The sequence below is a fragment of the Sorghum bicolor genome, chromosome 1 (genome assembly GCF_000003195.3).
Source record: "Sorghum bicolor cultivar BTx623 chromosome 1, Sorghum_bicolor_NCBIv3, whole genome shotgun sequence".
NCBI classification, from domain to species: Eukaryota; Viridiplantae; Streptophyta; class Magnoliopsida; order Poales; family Poaceae; genus Sorghum; species Sorghum bicolor.
The window spans coordinates 72,597,500-72,621,304 of NC_012870.2; the positions used below are offsets into that span (position 1 = coordinate 72,597,500).

The 23,805-nt window shown below is 50.1% G+C and overlaps 4 protein-coding genes across 4 annotated transcripts; all 4 read right to left on the reverse strand.

Moving 5' to 3' along the window:
* LOC8056858 (U-box domain-containing protein 75) lies at nt 1,929-4,204 on the reverse strand. The gene has a single exon (XM_021451725.1). The coding sequence runs from the start codon at nt 3,821-3,823 to the stop codon at nt 2,444-2,446; it is 1,380 nt and encodes a 459-aa protein (XP_021307400.1). The 5' UTR covers nt 3,824-4,204; the 3' UTR covers nt 1,929-2,443.
* LOC8085260 (lecithin-cholesterol acyltransferase-like 1) lies at nt 12,195-14,221 on the reverse strand. Its single transcript, XM_002468187.2, has 2 exons — nt 13,684-14,221; nt 12,195-13,510 (listed from the first exon to the last, which is right to left on the reverse strand). Exons 1-2 carry the CDS (start codon nt 14,064-14,066, stop codon nt 12,601-12,603), a joined length of 1,293 nt encoding a protein of 430 aa, XP_002468232.1. The 5' UTR covers nt 14,067-14,221; the 3' UTR covers nt 12,195-12,600.
* On the reverse strand, nt 15,936-18,203 carry LOC8085261. The gene is made up of 2 exons (XM_002468188.2): nt 17,036-18,203; nt 15,936-16,108 (listed from the first exon to the last, which is right to left on the reverse strand). The coding sequence occupies exons 1-2, from the start codon at nt 18,180-18,182 to the stop codon at nt 15,936-15,938; spliced, it is 1,320 nt and encodes a 439-aa protein (XP_002468233.2). The 5' UTR covers nt 18,183-18,203.
* LOC8085262 (heptahelical transmembrane protein ADIPOR3) lies at nt 19,042-22,134 on the reverse strand. The gene is made up of 3 exons (XM_002468189.2): nt 21,592-22,134; nt 20,433-20,757; nt 19,042-19,874 (listed from the first exon to the last, which is right to left on the reverse strand). The coding sequence occupies exons 1-3, from the start codon at nt 21,819-21,821 to the stop codon at nt 19,221-19,223; spliced, it is 1,209 nt and encodes a 402-aa protein (XP_002468234.1). The 5' UTR covers nt 21,822-22,134; the 3' UTR covers nt 19,042-19,220.

The window sequence follows — 23,805 nt, forward strand, 5'->3', positions numbered from 1 at the left end:
GTCGCTTTACTTGAGGTCGTCAAGGGCGTCAAGAGAATGCGCGCGGTTGGGTGTTTTCGCCGTCCACGCGACGTTCAGCGATCACCTGATCCTGTGCGTGGTAACAGCTCGACGATGCGCGGGGCGGCTGGGTTTCAGCCAGCTTCCCCGTGAGCTCTTTTCTTCCCTTTTGCGGTAACAAAGCTATAAAGGCATGGGCTCATGGGAGAGGCGCCAGTGCCGGGTAGAGGATCAAAATTTTTCAAAACACCATCTTTTCTCCAGAGCCAGCCAGTATCCAGAGATTTTGCTCTGAACACTCCAGTATTGATTGCACATGGAGCATCCGCCGTTAGTGATGCAGCAGCAGGAACCGGTGCAGGGGGGCCGATGGGGTCCCTCTCCTCCTCGCGTCGTCACAGGCACAGGCACACACCCTGGCCAACGCAGAACGCATTCCATTCACCAGGTCGGGGCTCGGCAGTAGCCGTAGCACTACTGCACTAGCGCCACACTAGCACGGCATGGGGACGAGAAGGCGAGAAAGACCACGCAACCAATAGCACGTTTTCAGTTGTAGTGGCTCGCGCAGATAATGTTGCATGTACTTGGATGGATCGATGCATTCCAGCCCTCCATCCAAACTCCACCGAGACGCGATTGACCAAACACTTTTGTTGTTTCCTCATCAGAACCACTGGGCTAGTGCATGCTTTGCAAGTGTAAGGGCTCCAACTACACCCGAGACCCGTCGGTCCGTGCCCGTCCAGATTGTACTCGCCTCGCGCGCCTGCCTCGGCACATCGAGTCCGGCACCCCACAAACGTGCCAATCAATAGCCCGATCGGCGCACGCTCGTGGTCCTGCTCCAGCTCCAGCGCTGCCAACCTCCATCGACAGTGTGTGTATCACTCACCTCCCAACCCCCCAAAGCTGCCCCCGCCACATGGTTGGCTGCCCGCCCACGGCCATGGCCACGCCCCGCGCGCCCGAGGCGGCGAGGCCGGCCGGCCTCTTTCACTCACCCGCGCACGTCGTCCTAAGCTGGCGGCGTGTGCGCGAGAAAAGGGACAGCTTGTACGTGCGCGCGGGGGGTGTGGCCGTGTGGCGTGTGCGCTCGTGTCGGACACGGAGACGTCGCGTCGTGGATTTCAGAAAGCAGGACGCGACGACGACGGCGACGGCTGCTTCGTTCGTTTCATTCGCTACTGTACGCCGGTGGCGGCTACTGCTACTACTAGCAATCACCACCAGCTAAGCTAGCTAGCCCCGCACCCCCGCCTACAGCTGCGCCAGCGGCGAGACAGCAGCGCCACTCTGATGGTGTGAAGTCTGATCCCCAGTTGCTTTGCAAAGTTTTGGCCGTGTAAAGCAAAAGCCTGACGTTCCGATTAATCATGGACGGCCCTAGTAGGCTCTACTGCCCCCGTGGCTTTATCTCGCTGACTAGGGAGTGGAAAAGCATCAGGGAAAATACAGACATCTTGATGGTGGATCGCCTGATGACTGATGTGATATATAAGACCAGCTTTCCCAGGATGCAGGTAGAATGCGAGTAGTACAAGGGAATGGATCCTGCATCCACAGGTCAAGAAAACATGAGATGTAACAGACGAATTTCCTATGAATGACCCAAACTTCAGTTCATCAGTTGGCATCCAGAATTTAAACCCTAGGACTCTGATGCTATCTTACAAGAGTGCTCGGCATGCAGGAACGGCAGTATTAACTACTAAAACAGAAGTCCCACACAATCAGATAATTGCTAAATTAAATCAGATGCTGAAACTCCAGGAGGTGACAACATTGAGAAATGAGAACTCTGGCTCAAGCAGTACAGAGTCTCAACTTTAGCAGTAGTAACGCAGCATCGAGCTCTTTAGCATGCGCTACAGGGAAAGAGCACATTTCCCCAATTTGACCAGGCAGTAGTCGATCAAGATGGACAATTCAAAAAAAATTCCCCAAGCAATGGCAATGTATATTCCAGTGTAGAAGCAACAGTACTGTGTAATTACAAGGACGGGAACAACATCTACAGCCCTGACATACCCACATTGCCAAAAATCTAGATTTGCTGGTTTTGCTTAATGCTAGCTACTCCTAATGGCAAAACTGGCTGTACTTACCACCCAGCCTCAGGTGTTTATTGAGCTGATCAAATTCACATCAATTTGCATGTACACCCGCCTGCTTGCCATCTAACTTGCCAGTAACTATGCTGCATTGCTTCTTGTCTTCCCACAAATTGTTATGGTAATCACCAGCCTCACCATCTGCTCAACCATCCTAATCTCTTCAGATGAGATGAAAGAGCGAAATCTGCAAGTTTATCTATACATGCTCATTACCATTCGTCAATTTGGCAATTCCATTTCCTTGGAACTCTGAACTCAGCAAGGTCAATCGACAAACCACGCATCATCGAATCAAATGACATCAGAGCAGCATCATTTGCATCTCCTCACTGAATTGTCCTTGTGAGTTTGCACTTGGAGATGAAGAGGGTGTCAGTGTAGTTGAGGCGGCACAGCTTGAGCAGCTCAGATGCTTTCTGCTTCAGCTCCGGTGCACAACCACTTTGGATGACAAGAAGCAGCTTCGCGGCCAACCCCGCCTCCACGGCAGCAGGAGCACACTCTTCAGGAGCCATCCGACACACCGTCCACAGCATCGACAGCGCCCGTCGCGTGCATGCCTCCGAAACTCTCATCAGCAAGCGGACAGCATTGGGTATCGTCCGTGGACAATCCTTAAGCGCCACCCTCCCCTCTGGAACCGCAGACAGGGCATCTAAGATGTCCAAGGCTGGCTCGACACACTCCGTTGCTAGCTCCGGCAACAATTCCACCAGCTGCGGCACCGCACCAATGCTAACAATCATGCTTCTCGCTGGCCTGTGCACCGCACAGATCGAATTCAGCAGCTCGAGCCCAGCCACCACACCATCAGGATGCCGCTTGTCCCGGATGAGGCGCATGACACCAACCAAGAGGCTCAGGCTCGCCACCGTCTCCGGCCGGAAACCCCTCTCATCCATGAGGATGCGGATGAGGCGGACACAGTTGATCTTGGTTTCCGCCGCGCCCTCGTTGAGCATGTCGACCACGAGCGACACCTTCGCCGGCTGCATGAGCGCGGCCTTGGCGTCAACGTCAAGCGGCACCCCGCTGACAAGAATGGCGACCGCCTCGGTCCCCACGGCGTGGGACGTGAAGGGGCCGAGCAACGATGTCAACAGGGCCACGCCGCCGGCCTCGGCGATGGCCTTGGTGACGGATTGGTGGGTGGTGGCGAGGGTGCGCAGCTCCCGCAGCGCCGCGACGCGGGCCTGGCCCTTGAGGGGCTGCCGCCTGGGCACCGCCGTGCCCCGGAGGCTGTGGACGAGGTCAGCGGCGCGGCCGTGGAAGTCCGCGGAGCGCTTCTTGAACCGCGTGTACCGGCGGGAGAACCAGGCGGCGATGAGCTGTCGGAGAGTGGCGTTGGGGGTGAGCGCGTCGTCCCAGAGTTCCTGCATCGTGGTTGGGCAGGTCCGGTGGCCCAGGGCGAGCCACCGCGAGATGTTGGCCCGCTCGTAGGTCTGCCCCGTGCAGAGCGTCACCGGATCCACCATGGGCTCGAGCGAGATCGGGCAGATGAAGACCGCCGGCACCGCCTCGTCGCCGCCGCCGTCCCCGGCCGCGTCCAGCTCGTCCATCATCTTGCGCAGCTCCAGAGGCTGCTTCCCGGCGTCGCCCGCCGCCGCATCCACGGGCTCCAGCGCGCCCCCGAGGATGCCATCCTTGAGCGCCGTGTCGATGTCGAGCACCTGCCCGCCGCAGGGCAGCTCCTGGTACTGCGGCATTGTGGCGGCGCAGCGACTGAGTCCCCGCCCACGCACACGACGACGACGACGACGACGACGACAGACGGCGAGGCCCTTTTAGCAGCGCGCAGGCCTCGGAGGCGACGGAATGATGGGGCGAATCATGGGGTGACTTATCGCCATCATCATCACCATCCTCCTTTCTTCCACTCTTTCTTGACCAGTTTGCTTTTCTTGGAATTGTGGGTTGCTCCGCAACAGCAGCTAGCTAGGAGATAGAGTCAAAAGGCGGACGAGCGAACAGGGAGGCGGAGCGGAGAGCTTTCGGGTTTTGGATTGGGAGTGGATTGCGGCGAGTGATGCAGCACAGAGATATGGGGAAGATCTGATGGGGGAGAAGTAGGGGAAGACGGCGGGGGCGGGGGGGATGGGGGAGACGGGGAGTGGGAAACTGTGGGAGAATTTGAGATCTAGTCCACTCCCCGAGCTATAGTGGGGCCTTGTTTAGTTCCCGAAATATTTTGCAAAATTTTTTAATTCTCCGTCACATCGAATCTTTAGACACATATATGAAGTATTAAATATAAACCAAAAAACAACTAATTGCACCGTTTGGTCGAAATTGACGAGACGAAGCTTTTGAGCCTAGGTAGTCCATGATTGGACAATATTTGTCAAATACAAACAAAAAAGCTACAGTGTCGATTTTGCAAAATATTTTGTAACTAAATAAGGCCTGGGTGGACTGGAGAAGAAGAGAGAGAGAGGGGCGAAGAGAGAGACAGCAAGAATATCCAGATGGGAGTTGTTTTAATTTTGACCGTGTTTAGTTCTTAAAAAAATTATAAAATTTTTAAGATTTCTCGTCACATCAAATCTTACAGCATATATATATATATATATATAACACTAAGTAAAAAATAATTAATTATATAGTTTGCATATAATTTACAGACGGATTTTTAAATTTTAATTATTCTATAATTAGATAATATTTATGAAAAATAAAAATATTAATATTCATTTTGCAAAAAAATAGAACTAGCCTTTGTGTGTTTGAGGGCAGAGGTGAGGAGTGAGGGGGATTGGATGGAAATGTGGGGACCAGCGCCTTCCTTTGCACACTCACTGACACTTCGTGTGGGGTGGGCCTCCCTGCACACACCCTGTCCTCCCTTTGTTTTTTTCTTTCAAATCGTTTTTTCTCGAATTCAAAATTGTCCTTCATTTTTTCTCATTCTACTGACAGAAACGGGAAATTCGTCTATGCCCGAAGCAAAGACCAAAGAAAAAGCTATGGAGCACAAGATGTACTGTAGGCGTACCACATGCAGTAGTTGTAGAATCTTGCAGAAAATGGCGGCATGTATATTTGCGTGGTGGCCCTTTAACTTTAACCTGATGTGACCTTCTGGTTCTATTCCGAAGAAACGGGTCTGCGTTTTTCAATTCCTCTTTTAGTTTGCCAAAAAATTAGATCCGTTAGTATAGCACTTCTATTTGTATTTATTAATTATTATTTAATTACGTACTAATTAGGTATAAAAAATTTGTCTTGTAAATTAGTTATTTTTATCTAATATTTAATACTTTATACATGTGTCTAAATGTAATGTAAAATCTTTTAAAAAAATAAAAACTAAACCAGCCAATTCCTTTTTTTTCCTCTCTAATGGCGGGTGAACGTGAAGGTGAAGCGGCCAAGAGCAAAGGAGCAGCAAGACCAGACGAGACGATCAGAAGAGCGTGCGTACTGTGTACGACGGCGTGGCGCGCGCAGCGTAGTCCTCTCTCGGCACGCGGGCAGCACGTGCGTGCTCTGGCTGATATCACCGGTCACCGTGACCGCATTGGCAGAGGTACGGCTGAACCCCCCTCGTGGCCCGCGACCAGCACGTTTGGTACGCTACGCTTACATCGGACGGCGCGTGCAGTCTGTTGCCCATTTTGCCCTTGAAGACGTACCAGTACTCAGACTTGTTACTACGGGTGTCAACTGCCAAATGCTGAGCGATTTCAAACCTGGCCTTGTTTAGTTCCTAAAAAATTTTGCAAAATTTTTTAGATTTCCCGTCACATCGAATCTTTAAACGCATGCATGGAGTATTAAATATAGATGAAAATAAAAATTAATTGCACAATTTGGTCGAAATTGACGAGACGAATCTTTTAAGCCTAGTTAGTCTATGATTGGACAAATTTTGTCAAATACAAACGAAAGTGCTACAGTATCAATTTTGCAAAATTTTTTGGAACTAAACAAGACCCTAACAACAAACTCACCCCTGCAAGAGCGTCAAGCAGAATTTGACAGGCCTGGCTGCTGTGGATTTTCCGTATCTCGCTTTCAATGGTTTCTACCGCGCTTGTTCTGACAGTCAGCGTTTAGCCTGACGGAGCCGGGACGACGGACGGTAGCCCAAGAAGAGCCTTCCCCCCAACTCTTGAAACGCCGAGGAGAGAAAAAGATGGCCAGACACCACACGTGCAGCGGCGCCAGGTTGGAGGAGCCTCTCTTTTTTAATCAAGTGGATCCGGTACGACCATGACCGAGGCGAGACCGTGACCGAAGCAAATATTTTAGTAGTATCGTTTATCAGACGAGAAAAATAAAGAAAAAGGCGCCCCAAAACATAAAGGCAAAAGTAGGGGGGACGCTACAGGGCGGCAAAGCCAAGCTGAACGTGCATGCCCAAAGCTCCGCTCCATCCGAGCATTCACAGACGAGGCAGTTTCCCGTGCCGGTTTTGGCACCCCTACCGGTACGCACAGGAATTTAAACCTGGCCGGTGATCTCAACGCCACCCAACCGTAGAGGGTACGTGACGTATACGTACGTACCGTTACGCTTGCAAGCGTGCGGATGCCGCAAGTCAAAGGCCACGGTACGTGACGATCGATTTGATCGAACGGACGCGCCGCATTAAAACGCGCGCGGGCTTTTGCCGCTTGCGAGTGGTGGACGCCACGCCACGACGAGCGCAGACGGAAGACGGAGGAGACGCGTCGGCTTCCCGCACTGGTCAAATCCGTCGGATCCAGCGCGACGCGTGCTCGCGCCCACTTCAGTACTGATTGTGTAGTGTACTGTACCGGCCGCTGTTGTTGCTTGCGTGCTCCGCCCGGCTCGCCACGACTCGGCTCCGTTTCCGCCCGACACCGAGGCCCCGGGTACGCTAGTCAGGCCCGGCAACGTCCGTCCGGCCGGCACAGTGCGCACCGCTGCCGGCGCTGGCGGGGAGGAGGGCAGGGCGGCACGCGACAGCGGTGGCGCGGCGGGACACACAGTGCGCGGCTCCGCGTGGCCGGCCTACCCAACAACAACGTGCGACTGTGCGAGCACAGGAGCGCGACGTACGTAGGAGCAGTGGTGCGTCCGTGCTCCCGATGGAGGCGGAGCTGAAGCGGAGCTCTCGCTCAGGGTGACGGTCGGGTCGCCTTTCGCGCGCGGTCATGGGCGCCACGTTCCTGCGGTCCTGCCGGGCGAGACACGAATCGGGATCAGGCAGTCAGCACGGCAGCAAAAAGCACCGCATCAGTTCCTGCTTTGGGTGTGTCGTCGTAGGGGCAGCCGAGCATGGCAAGGCCAATGCTGCCGTGCCGGTGCCGCCCAGCGACTGGTGAGAGTTGAGATTAGTTTAGTCACGTTTCTGGTGAGGCTGGACAACGCTTGCTGGAGAGTTCGCCTGCGGCACTTGCCTAGTGCTTGCTTTTTACTGGCTGCGGAGGCATGAACCGATGGACGCACAAGACCTAACCGTAAAACACAACGTTGGAAAGCCCAATTTTGAACCGGGGAAAGCCGACCCCGGCCAGCAGTCCAATCTGCAATTGTTTGGAGATTCTTTTCAGGGTTTTCGGCATCCACAACTCGCGTGCATGTGTCTACTAGTACGACTGGAGCTACACGGTCCTTGCGGGAGGCCCTGCCGTGATTTCGATTAAAAAAATAAAAATAAAAATAAAAAAAACAGCAAAGCCTGCGACCGCGCTGCTAAACCGGTCTGCTCCCCAGAGGCAGAAAGCAAGGTCCTCAAAAACTAGGGCTCAAATGACAGGGCCAGCAGGCATAAACAAAGCGGTGGCACCGGCGTCCGCGCGAGCAGCAATAAGTTAAGCGCGCGGATGATCATCACGATGCCGCTCCGGGCAGATGCTAATCCAAAGCTCCCAATCCCGGCTCGAGACGGACGGCGCTTTATTGATCAGTCAGCTATCAGCTTATACTACTAGCAGTACTTAATTAATATTAAATCAGTCAGATGCGGCGTGATTAAAGAACGCGTCCTAAATCCGGATCGGCGACAGGAGCGGCGGTGCGGGGCTCACGAGACCCAGACCGGGGACTGGGAGCGGCGCGGAGAGAAGGAAGAGGAGGAGGCGCGCACCGGCACCGGCACCGGCACCGGACCGCATCCGCATCGCATGCACGGGGGGCAGCGTGCTTGCCCGCGTGGCCCGGGGTCTGACCGGTCAATGTGGTCCAGGGGGGGTGGCCCAGCGCCAGCGCCATGCCAATGTGCCGATGCCAACGCCATCCGTCCCCATCCACGGTGGGCTGGGCGCGGGCGCGGGCGCTGGGGGGGGCCAACCGGCCGAGCCAGTAGCCAGAGGCAGGCAGGGATCGAGGAGCGAGGGGAGGAGGGCATTTCTTGATGCTGCCAACCACCTTTGCAGCCTGCCGCTTGCGCGGGGCGGCTCGCTTTGACCGTGACCTCACCAGCGCGGGCGGGCCGGCACTCGGTCGCTTCGCTTTCTGGGACGCCCTGTCCGGTTCCTCGGTCTGCCTTGCCTCTGGCGTTGCCGCCTGCAACTGTTGTAATATCTATCCACGTCCGTCTCTTCCCCTCCTTTTTCTTTTTCTTCAATGGCGTGAGGTGAATCATGAGATGAGACGGAGGATTCCGTCCGTCTGGGGCGAGATATAGGCCCTGTTTAGATGGAGGATGAAAATTTTTTAGGTGTCACATCGGATGTGTTGGAAGGATGTCGGAAGGGGTTTTTAGAAACTAATAAAAAAACAAATTACATAGCTCGTCAGGAAACTGCAAGACAAATTTATTAAGCATAATTAATCTGTCATTAGCATATGTGGATTACTGTAGCACTTAAGGCTAATCATGGAGTAACTAGGCTTGAAAGATTCGTCTCTCGATTCTCAACTAAACTGTATAATTAGTTTATTTTTTTATCTACATTTAATGTTCCATACATGTGTCCAAAGATTCGATGTGATGGATGAAAAAATTTTGAATGGGAACTAAACAGGGCCTAATAGTGACGCCACGAGAGGTGGGTGAAGAAGGGATGAAGGGGATCGGCAGCCTGATTGGTGCCTTTGCCGTGCCGGTAGGAGACTCGGGGGCTGGGCATGGATCCCACGGGCCACGGTCTTGTGGCGACGCTACACGAAATCCCCGGCTCGGCTCGGGTGTGGTGTGGACCACGGAAAAAGACGACTACAGACACGTCTATACCGCACGGTCGCGCGCATCAGCATCAGCATCGGCATCGGCATCGGCATCGGACCGAAGACTGATTGGTGTATTTAGCGAAAGAAAACACCATGCTGCTCCGGCGTGATTAAATACCCAAGCCAACCGCCTCCGAAACGAGTATGATGAGACGGTGCGTAATCATGGCTTCCAACTAGATGGGCTATGAATAGTCTGGGACAAAACATTCGAATTTTGGGAATCAATTTATACAACAAAATTATGGGGATAGAAATTAGCTGTAATAACCCTAAACAACCAATCAACTGATTTTGAATACACCGTGTGTGGCGTTTTCTTACAGAAATCAGAACTTTATTTTTTTTATGAGAATTCCAATTCCTTTGTCTAAAAAATAGTAGAGACGAGCTGCAGAAAAATCCGGTTGACTACAAGTGCTGGGAGTGGAGTGGAGGCAAACCAAACCCAAATACTTGGAGCCACACATGTCGCAGGGCCCATTTTGTCGCTCATCGGTTGGACCTGACGGCCTAGTGTAGTGCCATCAACTTCAATGTGTACTGAGACAGCACAATGGGCCCGGAATATGCCAATCCGAATGGGCCCCACATGGTGACCGACCGAACGAGAATGATGGCGCGTCGCTTTGCTGCCCCTGCCCTGCTCTAGGCTTGTCGTTGTGAACTCCCTCGGCTGCGCCAATCCTCTTCAGAAAATAAAAGCAAAAGGAGTGCAAGCATGAGAAAAAATAGTTATCAGTTTTTCGTTCTAAAAAGTAGTTCGAATAACAGATAGAGCTTCTTTCGAGTGCATTCAGAACGGCCGTGATCTTGTTTAAAAATAAAAAAAAAGAACGGCCGTGATCTTTCCGGCCCCAAACAAACTTCTAAAGCCCATTTGAATGCCCATGTCGCGTATGTTGTGCGGAACACTACGGGCCTTGCTGCAGCTGCCATGAGCCGAACGGAGCTCAGCCCAAAGAGAAAAAAAAAAATCTTTTACCTTCCTATAAACTATCACCGTGGAATGATTTTTCTACTTTTTACTTTAAAAAATTTGGACATCTACCTCCCCTAACTTTAAAAATAGTTTAAATTACCTTTTTGCCAATGTCACAAGTAATTTGTGGGCAGTTTCAGTCAGGATCCGACTCTTCACAGTTTAGCATACGTATCATATGTATTTTTTTTGCCACTATTATAGGATTGTTTTTTTAGGCGTGGATTGCAGGCGGCATAATTTTTACCCGCCTCCATTGTTTCTGGGCTGGTCAGCCCCACTTAGCCACCCACATGCCTGTGTCGGTTATCCTTCAATTAATCGGGGTCTTTTATTGGAGACGGTTAGCTATGCACGCTTCCATTAACCAAAAACAACCGTCTCCATTAAAGTTCTTGTACTCGTGCAAGCTCATGATTTGGAATCCCGCTTAACAAAAAAAATGCACAATGTAGGCTATGTCATTTGGTGGACAAATAGTCCACTAGTCCATCAACATGCAGTCTGTCAAACACATAGCAGACAGTCTGTCAACACCTAAACATGCATGGATCGGAGTTGTCCAACTCTAATTTTTTTTTCTTGGCTCCACATATAAGCAACACTTCCCACGTCTCAAATCCACCAGATCAGCCATCTCTCTCTCTCTCTCATTCTTCCTCTCACCTTTTTTGATGAAATTATTCCTCTCACCTCACCACTCTCTATACTACATCCACAACTAAGGGAGAAGTAGAGAGAAGTAACAATGATGGTCAAGAGATCCTCAAGGACAGCCCACTACCAACGCCTTGCGATAGGGGCATTCACGGAGGAACAACAAGTAGGTGGCCAAGGATGAGATCGAGGGTGCCATTCCAGTCCCAAGACCATCTCCCTAGTTCTTCGTCTCTCGGTAAGTAGAACTCCGAGCTTACTTTCTATAGATTCTGAGACCAAACTAGCTAGTTCATGGCACAGAATGCTCCCCAATAGTTCACTCCTGACTTAGGCTAGTTTAATTCAATGTGCCGTGGTAGATGTATTTCTTGAGACCTTAGAAACACCTTTACAAAACCCCATACAAATGCGGGAATCACACACACCTAGTACCCACAAAATCACTTAGTGGACAGTTTGGACTTCTTCCTACTTTGCATGAGCTAAATCTGATTTTTTGTAGCATCTAAATATTTTTTTTCATGAGCTCTAAATATTTTTTTATGTTTTAGTGACCTACTATATCTCTAGGATTTTTCTTATTTTTAAAAGCTTAGAGACATATTTCATAATTTTGAAAATCTTATCATGTATTTACCTATTTTTCTTAACTAAAAAATCGCATATGACCTTAGGAAGGAGGCAGTTTAAATGTTTTTTGGGAGTGTGTGTGGTTGGGGTGGGGGGGGGGGGGTTTAAGGTATTCAATTTTGGCCAAAGGACTAGCCCAAAATGGTTAGTGATTCCGACGGCACCCCTCAGGTCCTGAGTTTAACTCCGAGCGAATTTGAAGTTGGAGGTAAAAAATCCCCTCGCCCGTCCCCATAAGCCAAAAGCGCATAACTGCCATACCTAGTTCTTATAGGCAACATATTCCGCTGCATCAAAACGGGAGCGGGGTTCAGGAGTTTTCTCCATTCATGTGGGAAGATCGTCCTTCTTCTTAAAAAAATGCCCGGTGGCCGTCATTATCCCTCGCGTTAGAGTTTTTTTTAGATATTCGATTTTGGAGTATAAAAGAAAATTACACCACACAATAAATGAAGTGAGTGGGAAGACTTTTGCCGCCTGAATACCCAACAAACAAGACCTTTCCTGAAGCTGAAACGTGTGTGGAAATGTTTTAGCTTTACTGGTGACAGGAAATTTTTCATGTGGACCAAACTAAGGGCCTGGCTAGGACATCTCTTTTTTTCAGTCCCTCTCTACACTCTACACAACTCGCTCTCTATATAGACAAGCGCAAGTACATGCAGTTCACAGGTGACAAATATAATTCACATGTCACGAATCCACAAAGGATTCACTGGAGATAGAATCGAGTTCGGGAAATAGCTGGAGTTCAGGAGTTCAGAAAGGGGAAAAGCAAGAACAACAGTGGGAAACGATTCAGAGCTACGTATTCAGTAAGGTCCGATGCCGACTCCACCGATTACAGAGCATTATATACGCCAGCCAGGACACGCCGTTACAGACGTTAGGCAACCGCCTGAGACGCTGCTATCCCATGGTATCAGTTGACGTCGTCGCCGTAACAGGTATTGTCGGACGTCCAGCAGTAGAAGCGCTCCTTGTTGCCAGCCGCCGCTTGTTAACCCTGACATCACACTAGTACTCCTATCCTCAGGCACAACAGGGGTTTTAGGATCCGACCACCAATTTTCAGTAATCACTGCATTTTTGCTCACACGACACAACGCCGATCTGTTCTATACTCTCTCCTGCCTCCGATATCTCAGCAAGTACGCTCTTCATTGCGAAATCAATACTGAAGAAACCACCGTGATGGACGCCGGGCAACCTAACGACCTTCAAGACCTGGCCTTCCACCTCCGACCATTTCTCGACAGCCGCCAGGCTTACCATGTTGATGTCCCCGTCGCCGTCGCCGTACAGCACCTCGGCCTCCCCCTCGAGCCCATCGGCCCCGAACACGTACGTCTCGGGCGTCCTGACACCGAACCCGATGACGCTGGTCACCGGCACCATCGGCGCCGGCAGCGCCTCCCACATCGGCAGCACCCGCGTCAAGTACGGCCGCACTCCTTCCGCGAAGCCGATGGCCTCGAGGAACTCCGACATGTTGCGCGCCGAGTAGGTGGCGGTCCTGGTCACCGCCAGCGGCCGGTCCCCGAACACCAGCGGCGTCGGCAGGCGCCACAGCGCGCTCTGCTGGCTCCGCGCCAGCCGGAGCATCGTCGGCCGCGTGACGTTCGGGAGGCCGTAGTCCATGCCGGCGCTGAGGGCGTACATCCCCGCGGCGAACCCGCCGAGCGCGGGGCCCAGGAGGACGACGTGCTTCACGTAGCGGCGGCGCCAGGCGAGCGGGCGGGAGAGGAGGAGCTGGTAGGTGAGCGCGCACCCGAAGCTGTGCGCGACCACGATGGCCGGGCGGCCATGGTTGAGACGGCCCGCCTGGATGAGGCGCCCGAGGTCGCGGAAGTAGCGGTCCCCCACCGCGGATGGGTGGTCGGGAGGCGCCACGGCGTAGCGGAAGTCGTACGGCGCGGCGTAGAGGGTCTCGCCGTCGCGGTAGCCCATGCCTTCCAGCTGCTGCACGAGCTTGTCCCACCTGGCAGAGGGATTCAAATCGACCGTGCAGACGTGTCAGTCCTGTCACACGCATCAAGTGGGACTAGCACGGCGGCACCAGGCTGCCGGTGAAAACGTGACAGTGTATGCTGGACGGAAAGTGACGCGTGATGACAGGTGTGCGGTAGGTGGAACATAGGGCTCCGGGCTCACCCGATGAGGGCGCGCACGGAGCCGAAGAACGGGGTCCGGGTAGCGACGCCGACGGCGTCGCGGTAGTCGTCGGCGCCGGCGTCGTAGACGAGGCTCATCTGGTCGGCGAAGCAGGGGACCTGGCTAGCATCGCGCATCGCCGTGTGGTTTGGCCAGAGCGGGAACCAGCCCTGGTCCGCGACGCCGGCACAGGCAGGCGCCGGGGGCTGGTACGCCGCCGTCAGCATCGCCTCCAGCTGGCTGGAACCGTAGCCCGGCACGAGCACGACCGGGTGCAGGTCCCCGGCGCCGGAGTGGCTCCCGAGCGGCTGCGCCAGGAGCGCCGCCACGACGAGGAGCGCAGCAGCGAGAACCATTGGTCTGACGACCCTTGGTGGTAGCATTTTCTTCTGAGATATTTTTACGTCTCTCGAGTCTCGCGTGGGCCACGGCCGACAACCCAATTATAGAGCTCCGTCCCTCTTGATCTACATACTCGTAGCTGCTTTCACCGTGGATGGATCGACGTCGACGACGGAAGCTTCAATAACACTGACCAGGCAAATTAAATCCACCGATACTACTGCCTCAGGGGAGGGTTTCTGTTAAACAACTGTGCCTCGCAGCTCACCGAAGCAATGCAGCATCTGTCCTGTTAGATCTTGTCTGCTCCAGTGCTCTTTCCTCATGAGATAGACGGTGTGAACGCTGAGATTATACAGGCAGGACTCCGTCATCCGGCAACACGATGACAACAGGGAGGACGTCAGAGTGGACTCTCTGATGCACGTCCTGTACCTGTGTCACTTGCTAGCTGCTAGGAGTAGTTGCTAATGTGAAATGTGACAGCCTAAGACAGCGTCACAGCGGAATGGATGATGGACCAACCCAAGTTGCCAGATCATAAGCGTTTGCTATTAGGTTCCTGTAACGCTTGGAATTTGGACGATTTTCTAGTAATAGTATGGATGGAATTTGGAGCGCACACATCATGGTCGGCAGGATAGGACAAGAGTATGCTTCGTTTGGCACTTTGGATTGTTTCGTGACGGTTTTGTGTGCACGCGCGATAGCCTTACACAGTTACAGTAAAGACACAAGCACATCTCACTTTCTCTTTCTTCGAAGTAATCAAGTTACACGGTGGCGGCAGCTGATCCATCTATGCGCAATTGCTTGGGGGTCACACTGGCACATAATGGCAGCGGGAACCATTTTCTTCATCTTGTCCGTCCAACTCCAGCTTTAGGCGTCAGCAGAGAGGAACAATTCTAATACCCGTTATAATAATTTCACCTATGGAAGCCAAAACGGGCTTGGCTAACTCGTTTCTCTGAAACGTCTTTACAATTTCATCTATTCAGTTCAAGCATGGAAGGCTACAAATAGATACCCCATGGGCCATGGTAGGTAGCTCATTGCTGTCCTCAATACTGAACACCTGAACCATTGGTTATTGAGTTTTGAGTGCACAATCTTGACAAAAATTCAGATCTAGCACACCTTCGGTAAACCTTGATCTGGCGCAGTCGAAAACTCGAACAACATGTCGAATGGTCAAACCCTAGATCAATAGGGCCTCTTGCTCTCCTACTCTCGATTGTAACTCTCTTAAGCATCTAACACGAAAAACTCTATTAGAAGCTCAAGGTTAAACCTTATCATATCCTAAGTGTTAACCACTAAGGTCCCACACATTGACCTCTAGTCACTACCGTGGTTACAAACCCAGGACAACATAAGTGTGTGTGTTGCATCATTATTAGATTCCCATGAGCAACCTAACAAAAGAGAGCAAGCTTTCATCAGCACCACTTTTCATTGATAAATCTTTGGAACTTTTTGGCTAACAAAGAGAGTAAAACTTGCACTAACACCATATTTTTTTTGAGAAATCTTTGGACTTTTTTACCATGGTCTGTGAGACACAAGATGTTATAATTTGTTTTTGCCAACATGGCTGAGCACAGGTTTCATTAATAAGAAGAAGAGAATTACACGACATACCTACGAGAAAGCCCTCAAAATACAAATGACAAACTACCAAGTTAGTGGTAAACAATCTGAAACAAAGCAAAGCAAATCAACAAGACGAAAAAGAGGCAATGACGGCCCTAAACACAAAAAGCCTACCAAATTGAGCCCATGAGACAAGTGATATCAATAGAAGAGTTGCCTACAGAGGCGATAATGCCATGGTTGCAAAACATCCACCCAGGGAAGATAGACGATCATCGAATGGTAATGGTGGCAAAGCATACATCAGCGTAGACCTAGACAAACTCGAGCGGCAAAGCATCCGTTAAGGAGGGGTCGAACATGTTCATGGTATAAAAGCATTTGTCAAAGAAGAGACCAAACTGACGACAATGGCAAAGCATCCAACCATATAGAGTCCAACAGTGGCCAAGCATCTGACAGGAGAGGAGCGGTAGCGGCAAAGCATCTGCCACGTAAACCAAGCAATTGTGACAAAGACAAACACTACAACAAACCACTACGAAGATACAATGTGTATGAAGCACACAAGTACAACAAGGAGCAGATCCGGCGAGAGAGCCACAAGATCGAGTGAAGGCGTAGGTGATAGAGTGCTTCAACGATGCCTTCAAGAAGTAGAGTGACATCCATGGACGCCAATGCCATTGCACGATGCAACATGCAAGTCTTAAGAGCTTTTGCTCTAGCTAAGACCTGCGACAACTAGCAGAACACAAAGGAAGTATTGACGATGCCTCCAAAACGGTAGATGACACAAGTTGTGCCACTATAGTTGGACCGAGCAAAAAACCAGATAGGTTTTTCACCCAGATTCTCCATTCATCTAGCAACATGGCAATCCAAAGCAAACCATGGCACCCACGCAGGCCAGAAGCCGCCGAGATGCTTGCATGCCGCCACCGCGCCAACAAGAACGTAGCAATAGACCCAACAGCACGGCAACTTATAAGTTAAAAATAGTAACTGGCCACCTACTCCTTGTTAACTCTCAATCTGAGACAGAAGCACTATATAATCATCAAGAAGACAACAATAGTTAAGAGGATCATGTTGAATTGTTGATGATGGACCGTTGCATCTTCTTGGCGTCGCCAGTCTGCCCTTAGCAAGATCTGGAATAGAATAGTGCAAGGATTTACAACCATGGCATAAAGGAAACAAAAAGCTGAACATATAAGGCTAATCTGATCACAAATATCGGCCGAGTTTTCCTATATATGCTTTTATTTTATTTTATTTTTGTTCTAAGCTTGACTAGCTGATCTTGTATCATATTTTAGGAAACTTGTTTTCAAATCAAAAAATTGGAAATGTGCATGTACAAGCTAAGGGTGGTCATGTTAAAGAAAAAGGAGGCAAAGACTAAAAGTACCTGCAGTGTAAAAGCTCACGTAAGGTAGTATGGTACGGTATGGCTGTCTTTCACCTATCTTCCTTACATGCATTGACTTGATGTCTAGCATGAAGACTCTTTCATCCCTATTGATGAAAATGATATCATTGTCCTCCGCGAAGCCAATTACTTCACGTGAACATGGGTAGTAGGATCGATAATGTTGGGGAGGAAGTGTATTGATCTGCTCAGTAACCCTGTGTCGCACCCATCTGCGAGGAGAGTCGTCAGAGTCATTAGTGCCAGCTTGCTGCTGCATCCAGAAGTAGACGCGGTTATTCCACACGGTAATGAGGCCCAGCCCTCCGTCGTCTGCCTTTGCTATGACCATGTTATCTAACAGTACTCCCGGTGTGTCGATCACGGAGAGGCATGTGTCGACGTCAATCACGGAGAGGCATGTGTCGACGTCAATCACGGAGAGGCGGTGCGCACCAAACTCGTATCTGAGGATGCTCTTGCCGTGCGAGAGGGTGAAGTAGAGCATTCCTCCAACAAGAAGACTTTGCCTGCTGTCGACAATGGAGTGATGACGATTGGGATGAAGAGAGGTCGACGCGCCCCACGTCTGGGTCTCTGATGAGTACACGCTCGCTCTTATGTCGTCGTCAATACTAACTCCCACGAAGACAACGATGAACGGACCACCATGGCAGTTGAGGTGGTCGCAGCTAGCATCCATGGCGGCACAGAGGACTGCCCCAGTGTAGAGGTGGTTATCCGGATAAGTAGGCACGCTCAGGTGGTGCTGATCACCAGTCACGGGGTCAAAAACGACTAGCCTGTCAGCTGGCTCGTAGGTGCGGGTCAGCACGCGGCCATGGCGGCAGTCAAGGGCCCACCAGCAGCTGCTACCAAGCACCTGCTCGGGGAAGAGGGAGGCCGCGGATGTCGTCCGGACAAACCGAGGGATCTGGCCAGGACGGGAGTAGAGGTTGTGGAAGTAGCCGAGCAAGGGCGGCGTTCGGTGGAACGCGCGGTACCTGCCAAGGAAGTCGCGGTCTGAGAGGATGCGGAGCCATGACTTGCACACGAGGGTGGCGCGGATAAGATACGCCGGCTCGTCCGGCGGTATGCGGAGAAGGATCTCTTCCACGAGCTCCTCCAGAAGCTCCACAAGCTCCATGCCGCTGGTTGCGTTGCGTTCGATACGATGGGCAGGCTCTCTCGCGCCCTAGCCCTGCGGTACTTTATATATTCGACGAAGTGGATCCAATTCGGAGTCCTCTACTCCTACGGTCCTACCACCTTGCAGTACATGCTTCCTGTTTCGAAAACATATAAACAGAGTTTGCCTTTTTTTTTTTAAAAAAAAAAACAGAGTTTCCTAGTCAGCTACAATTGTCTAATCCTGACTCATTGCGCAAGTCGGAATCGGACAGGACCTGAACAGGCTAACATGAATTTGTTTAATGCTTATATTTTTCATGCAAGGCATGCCCGTACTAGGAAGAGTAAAATTTATGACCAGTCTTTAACTTGACAAAAATGTCATATAGGTCCATAGCTATATATGGCACGCATGTGTTTTTAATTGCTATGTATAGGTGACATGTTATTATATTATTAGTCACACCATAAATAAATTATTGATTTTATCGTCTAATAATCCATATCCAGACTTTGACATGTCCAAATTCCGAGATGATATAGATATCTGGTCACATGTATCAGTACTGAAGACAATTTTTTCGCAACTATAAAACATTTTTTGCTGATGACATCAGGAACCAACTAAATGATCCTTTCTTTGTACGATTTAGAGCCCCGCTGTTAGCCACTGGCCCACTCCACTTGGTTCATAGCAATACACAAAACACATATATAAATTGTACATGTTGCCTGTTCTCTCCAACCTGACAAATTAACCAAAAACACTGATGTAAAGATGAACCACATACAGCTACAAGGAGCCCCCGGCCAGTAACTGTACATGAATTAGCAGGATGGAGACCATCCCATCAGTCACCTCGAATATTTAGTAATGATAGCATAAATACTGGTCTTCAATTGATTATTATTATTATTATTCATTAAAGCCCCACTACCTTGTAGACTTGTAGCAATTGTTCATGTTTACTGTTACAATTTACAAAGACCACGATCGTCAGCCTGAATTCACGGAATCTACAATCTATCCACATCCTCAACGATGCAACACCTTTCAGCAGCCTTGCACGTCTCTCCACTTGAGGTACACCAGCCCTGCGTGGTAGTGTGTGTAGGCTCCGGCAACAACCAAGACGTGGAACAGCTGGTGGCTGTGCCCGGCGATGTCAAACTTCCCAGGCATCCAGCGCTCAGGTACCCGGGTCGCATATACCAGTGCTCCCAGCCCGTAGAAGAGCCCCATCAGAACTTCATATCCGGTCGTGTGCAATGCCTCCGGTTGATGCCAGAAGAGGACCAGCTTATGAAGAACGGGTATCACACCGGATGCGCCCATGCCAAAAAAGAGGCATGCTCTGATGGTTCTGAACTCAGGGCTCTGGAAGACCGGAAGTAGAGAGAACGCGATAGTTGCCACTCCTAGGATGGTTATGAAACTGAGGTACATGTTGCAAAAGAAGGGGTAGCACATGAAAGAATAGTATACTGGAGGGTAGAAGGATGTGGCGATTAGAGCTGCAATGCCTGCGTAATCAAGCCGAAGCATAATGTACGCTAGGCGGCGAGAATGGCACGAGAGAAGGTGGCAAGTACTGCTGGCGAGAAGGCAGAACATGGCTCCTCCCAAGAAGGCATAGAATGGCCACCGCGCAATTGGTCTGATCAGTTGCGGCGCAATCAGGTTTGCTAGATCCTCCTTCATGCTTTGCTGCGCAAAATGAAAACAAGAAAGGTTGTTGTCTCCAGTTCTGAACACACAAGGTATGAGCCACTTTCAAAAGCAATACATCTTATAATCTGACCAGAACAGATGACCAAATTACCAGCCTTATCTAGAGAATTCCACTGAAAGGTAAATATATTTTTATCAATATTATCTTAAATAAATTCATCACAACAAACCTACAATGCTAGTAGTTACACTTTCACTAACTTGGGTGAGTAACAATGCGTAAACTAATGTTCTTTTCTTTTATTGAACAGCACAAGTCAGTGCAAGTTTCTATTGATATATCGCAGAAAAAATACAGTAGTATAGCACTGGGACACTAATGTCTTAATCTCATAAATTGGCAACAGCCTGAATGCTACTGCATTTCCAGTAATCTCTGGTTTGCAGATTGTTACAGATATAAACCTCTAGAAGTGAAATCTTGGTCAGCTTCAGGTAAGTTAACCACCCTGACCTTAATGCAAGGCAGTAGTGCTCTTATAGCAAAAGTAAAAGAATGTAATCAAGTAATTCAGCAAGTTGTAGACTACTTACAAGAACAGACAAACTTGTTTCATTTGGATGGGTAAATCTGTGTGGCAAACAACTTGCGAGTAACTCCAAGAGATGCCAACGGGACAGAGATGGAAGAACCTCCATAGAATTCCAAGAGCTCTTCAGCTCATCCTTCAGCTTTTGTAGATCCGAAAGATGAGGTAACGACGGAAGACATGACACAAGCTCCGCCTGAATCTTATGAATATCAGCCTTTCTCAGCACATCCGGCAAATGTTGCAAGCTCTGAATATCTACTACATTTGGAACTTGTGTTGCTGTGTATATGGTCAGAGCGAGAAAGATGAAAAATCCAATAAGATGCCTGCAATGTACATAGACTAAGCCTTTAGTAAGTAACCAAAAAAAAAGATAGGTTTTAGAGGAACTATGGCAGACTTAATGCCAACCTAAACAGTTTATTGATGACATACAAGTCCAACCATGGGAGATTTGTGAAACAAACTAGTGCATCATGCAACTATTAGACAAAATAACATATCACAAGTTGTCATACATAATTTTCAGAAATCATACTCCTCTGATTTTAGTACTGCGCTTTCCCATCATTGTTAAACAGATACTGTGTCACAAGCCCATGCTAGGAACAAACTCCAATCCCCTCGAGATCTGAGACTTTTCCCGGGAGCAAGCAATCCATGTGTATGCCATTTAAATTAGCCATCTAATTCTTCATAGGGAGTTTTCCATCCCTGGGTTTGCCTCCCCTTTCTTCCAAATTAGACCTACAGTAAAGGACAGGGGCTGCCGTCCCGGTCGTTCAGCAATGCGCCAACTAGTTTCAAAAAAATGCATACCCCACCGAAAGATGGCTTCTTTAATTAGTTGGCGGTCCAGTCCTTTTCCGTGAGATTTTAAGCTTTGTTGAGCCATCACAAACATGAAGGGGACAAAAGCAGCTAAATGAATAAAACTACAAAGTTCTAGATATTTCGCCAATCCATAATGAATCTAATGTAAACTCCGAAACCTATAAGCAAGCATTAAGCGCAAGCAGGAAACAAACGCCCAGAAATCTCATGTATGCCAAACAATTGGAAGCATTCCAATCTGTAACAAGTTCCTCCCGAGGCAGCTAACATCAATCAATTGGACCAAACGACAATTGAGGGCAGAGAGAGAGGGAGGGTTTACGTACGTCCAGACGTTAAGGGTCTCGTTGTGGATGGAGAAGGCGGAGAGCAGCACCTGCGGGAGCGGCCACTCGCAGCGGTAATGGCGGTGGATGTACTCGTTGTCCCGCAGGTAGGCCGGCAGCGCCCGGTACTCCACCAGCCCGTACCGCTTCCTCCTCCTCATCCCCTGCTTCCCCTCCTCCTCCTCCTCCCACTCCGCCCCCACCATCCTCTCCGCCGCCGTCGCGGCCATCGATCGTCGAGAGCGGGGACGAGGCGAGCGAGCCGGGTCTGCGGCCTCCTGCTCGGTCGAATATTCGCCGGGGTGCGCACGCACGCACGCACGCGAGGAGCCGAGGACGCGAGCGCCGGTGGTCCGTGCCGCTCGCTCGCTTCGTTGGTTTGCGTCGGCCCGTGGGTCTCGCCGAGGGGGCCGCCGCGCCTCCGACCCGTTCTCTCTCTCACCCGGATTTAGGAGGAAGGAGAGGCCAGGCCGCGCGAGCGCGATCGCTTTTGGCGGCTCGGCTGCTGGGCGCCTGGGCCTGGCCTGGTTTCGTTTCGTTTCGTTTCGATCGGTGGTGGTGCCGGTGGGCGTGCTGGCGTGGTGGTTTTCCTGCGCGCCGTCCCGCTGCCGTCTGGCTCGGGCGGTGTCTCCCACGCGTGCGCTCGGCATGCCAGGTGGGCTGCTCGCCCCAACGGATCTGACGTGCCGAGCTCGCGTGTTGTCTTTTGGGAAAAAGACGGAGGCGTGCGGGGGATCCCAAGCCGTCGCACGCAAAAGACGTGATGATGGTCGCGTGTCATGACTTGCTTCCTCCTTCGACCGTACCAAACCAACAAGACGATTTTTTTTTTGATTCCCCAACAAGACGATTTTGACGGTACGCGTACAGAAAATTTATTGTTTATTATCACCGTAGTAATAGGAACCGAGGCTGTGGCGGCATTCCAGACCAGAGGACATGTTAGCACAGAGATACAGTACTATTTGTTCACGAGAAAGTAGATCTGGGCCATTGTTGGGCTAAAGTTTATTGGCCCAAAGTGAAGCTGGATTAGGAAGAAGTGATGGTGGTGAACTGGTGAAGCCGTGAAGGTACTACAGGCTCGCTTGTGCGTTTAATGTCAAATATGATTGCTCCGAGATAGATTGGATTTAGCGCCTATATCTAGATTTTCGGCCCAACGGCCCAAAGATCTGTCTAGATATGTCTCCTGTTTCACTGTTTGATAGCCAGTTGCAGCAGGATCGATCATCATCATAATCATAATAAACAAACGAAATAAGTAAAAAGGTTGACATCAGCAGGTAGTGCTGCATGACACGGGAAGGAGCAACAACAATAGTATTCTTGTCGATGTGGTGGATGTTGCACCAACAGCTTTTGCCGCTTTCGGCTTGTGCTTCATGCATGTGGTGCCCCTTTTTTTCCCCCACAAGTATCTGGAATCTGGAATCAGGCGGCGGAATGAAGCATCCACAACGAACCACACTCGTATAATCGCGTTAGTTCCCCATATCCACAAATACTGAAAGATCCAAGATATGGTGTACCTGACGCATAGTATTATGTTCCTTTTCCACACTGCCTGGACAAATTAAACCTGTGCTACGTATGTGGCATATTTGTAACCAACTAGGCAACTACAGCTGATGAATCATTGTAACTCTCTATCTCGCCATTTATACGAGTCTTCTCGAGGCGTGGAATCTAGTGGATTCCAGTGTGAGTTGATGCATCGCGCATTCACCTGAGATTCTCATTCTCCCAAATCGTCCCAAGAACATCATCGCTAGCTCATCTTGGATTCATTCAGCTTTCTTCCGTGATTATCCACACAGACAGTGCAACGATGAGAACACCACAATGCATGCTGAATTCTGACTTACGTGGCAAGTCCCATAGCCTTGCATACAGCCAAATTGCTTTATGTAAACTAAAATTATTCTCTTCTGAAGATGCTTTCGTTATATATGTCCTAGTTGAATTCCATTATTTTGTCCTAGTTGAAATCCGTTTTGATTACAGAGTGGGCTTTCTGCGTAGAGTGAGTGCTGCTAGGGCCATATAATAATCCAACAAACATATGATACCTGCATGGATGTAGCTGGGCTAGTTAACTCCAGTCGTGTTGTTTACTCGGATCGATATTCTGATTTAACTCACCCTCTCGTTGTAATGTGAGATTACTTAGCCCTAGAACCAATGAAGAGTCATTTGAAGTTGACAAACCGC

Bases quoted from the DNA above. Each gene is read 5' to 3' on its own strand.
- LOC8056858 (XM_021451725.1), bottom strand. From the start codon at position 3,823: ATGCCGCAGTACCAGGAGCTGCCCTGCGGCGGGCAGGTGCTCGACATC.
- LOC8085260 (XM_002468187.2), bottom strand. From the start codon at position 14,066: ATGCTACCACCAAGGGTCGTCAGACCAATGGTTCTCGCTGCTGCGCTC. The intron at 13,511-13,683 runs GTGAGCCCGGAG...TCCCTCTGCCAG, and splicing joins TCCGTGCGCGCCCTCATCGG to GTGGGACAAGCTCGTGCAGC.
- LOC8085261 (XM_002468188.2), bottom strand. From the start codon at position 18,182: ATGGAGCTTGTGGAGCTTCTGGAGGAGCTCGTGGAAGAGATCCTTCTC. The intron at 16,109-17,035 runs GTACTTTTAGTC...TTTACGTGGCAG, and splicing joins CGTGAGCTTTTACACTGCAG to ATGCTTTGCCGCTACCGCTC.
- LOC8085262 (XM_002468189.2), bottom strand. From the start codon at position 21,821: ATGGCCGCGACGGCGGCGGAGAGGATGGTGGGGGCGGAGTGGGAGGAG. The intron at 20,758-21,591 runs GTACGTAAACCC...TGTACATTGCAG, and splicing joins GAGACCCTTAACGTCTGGAC to GCATCTTATTGGATTTTTCA. The intron at 19,875-20,432 runs GTAAGTAGTCTA...CATTTTGCGCAG, and splicing joins AAACAAGTTTGTCTGTTCTT to CAAAGCATGAAGGAGGATCT.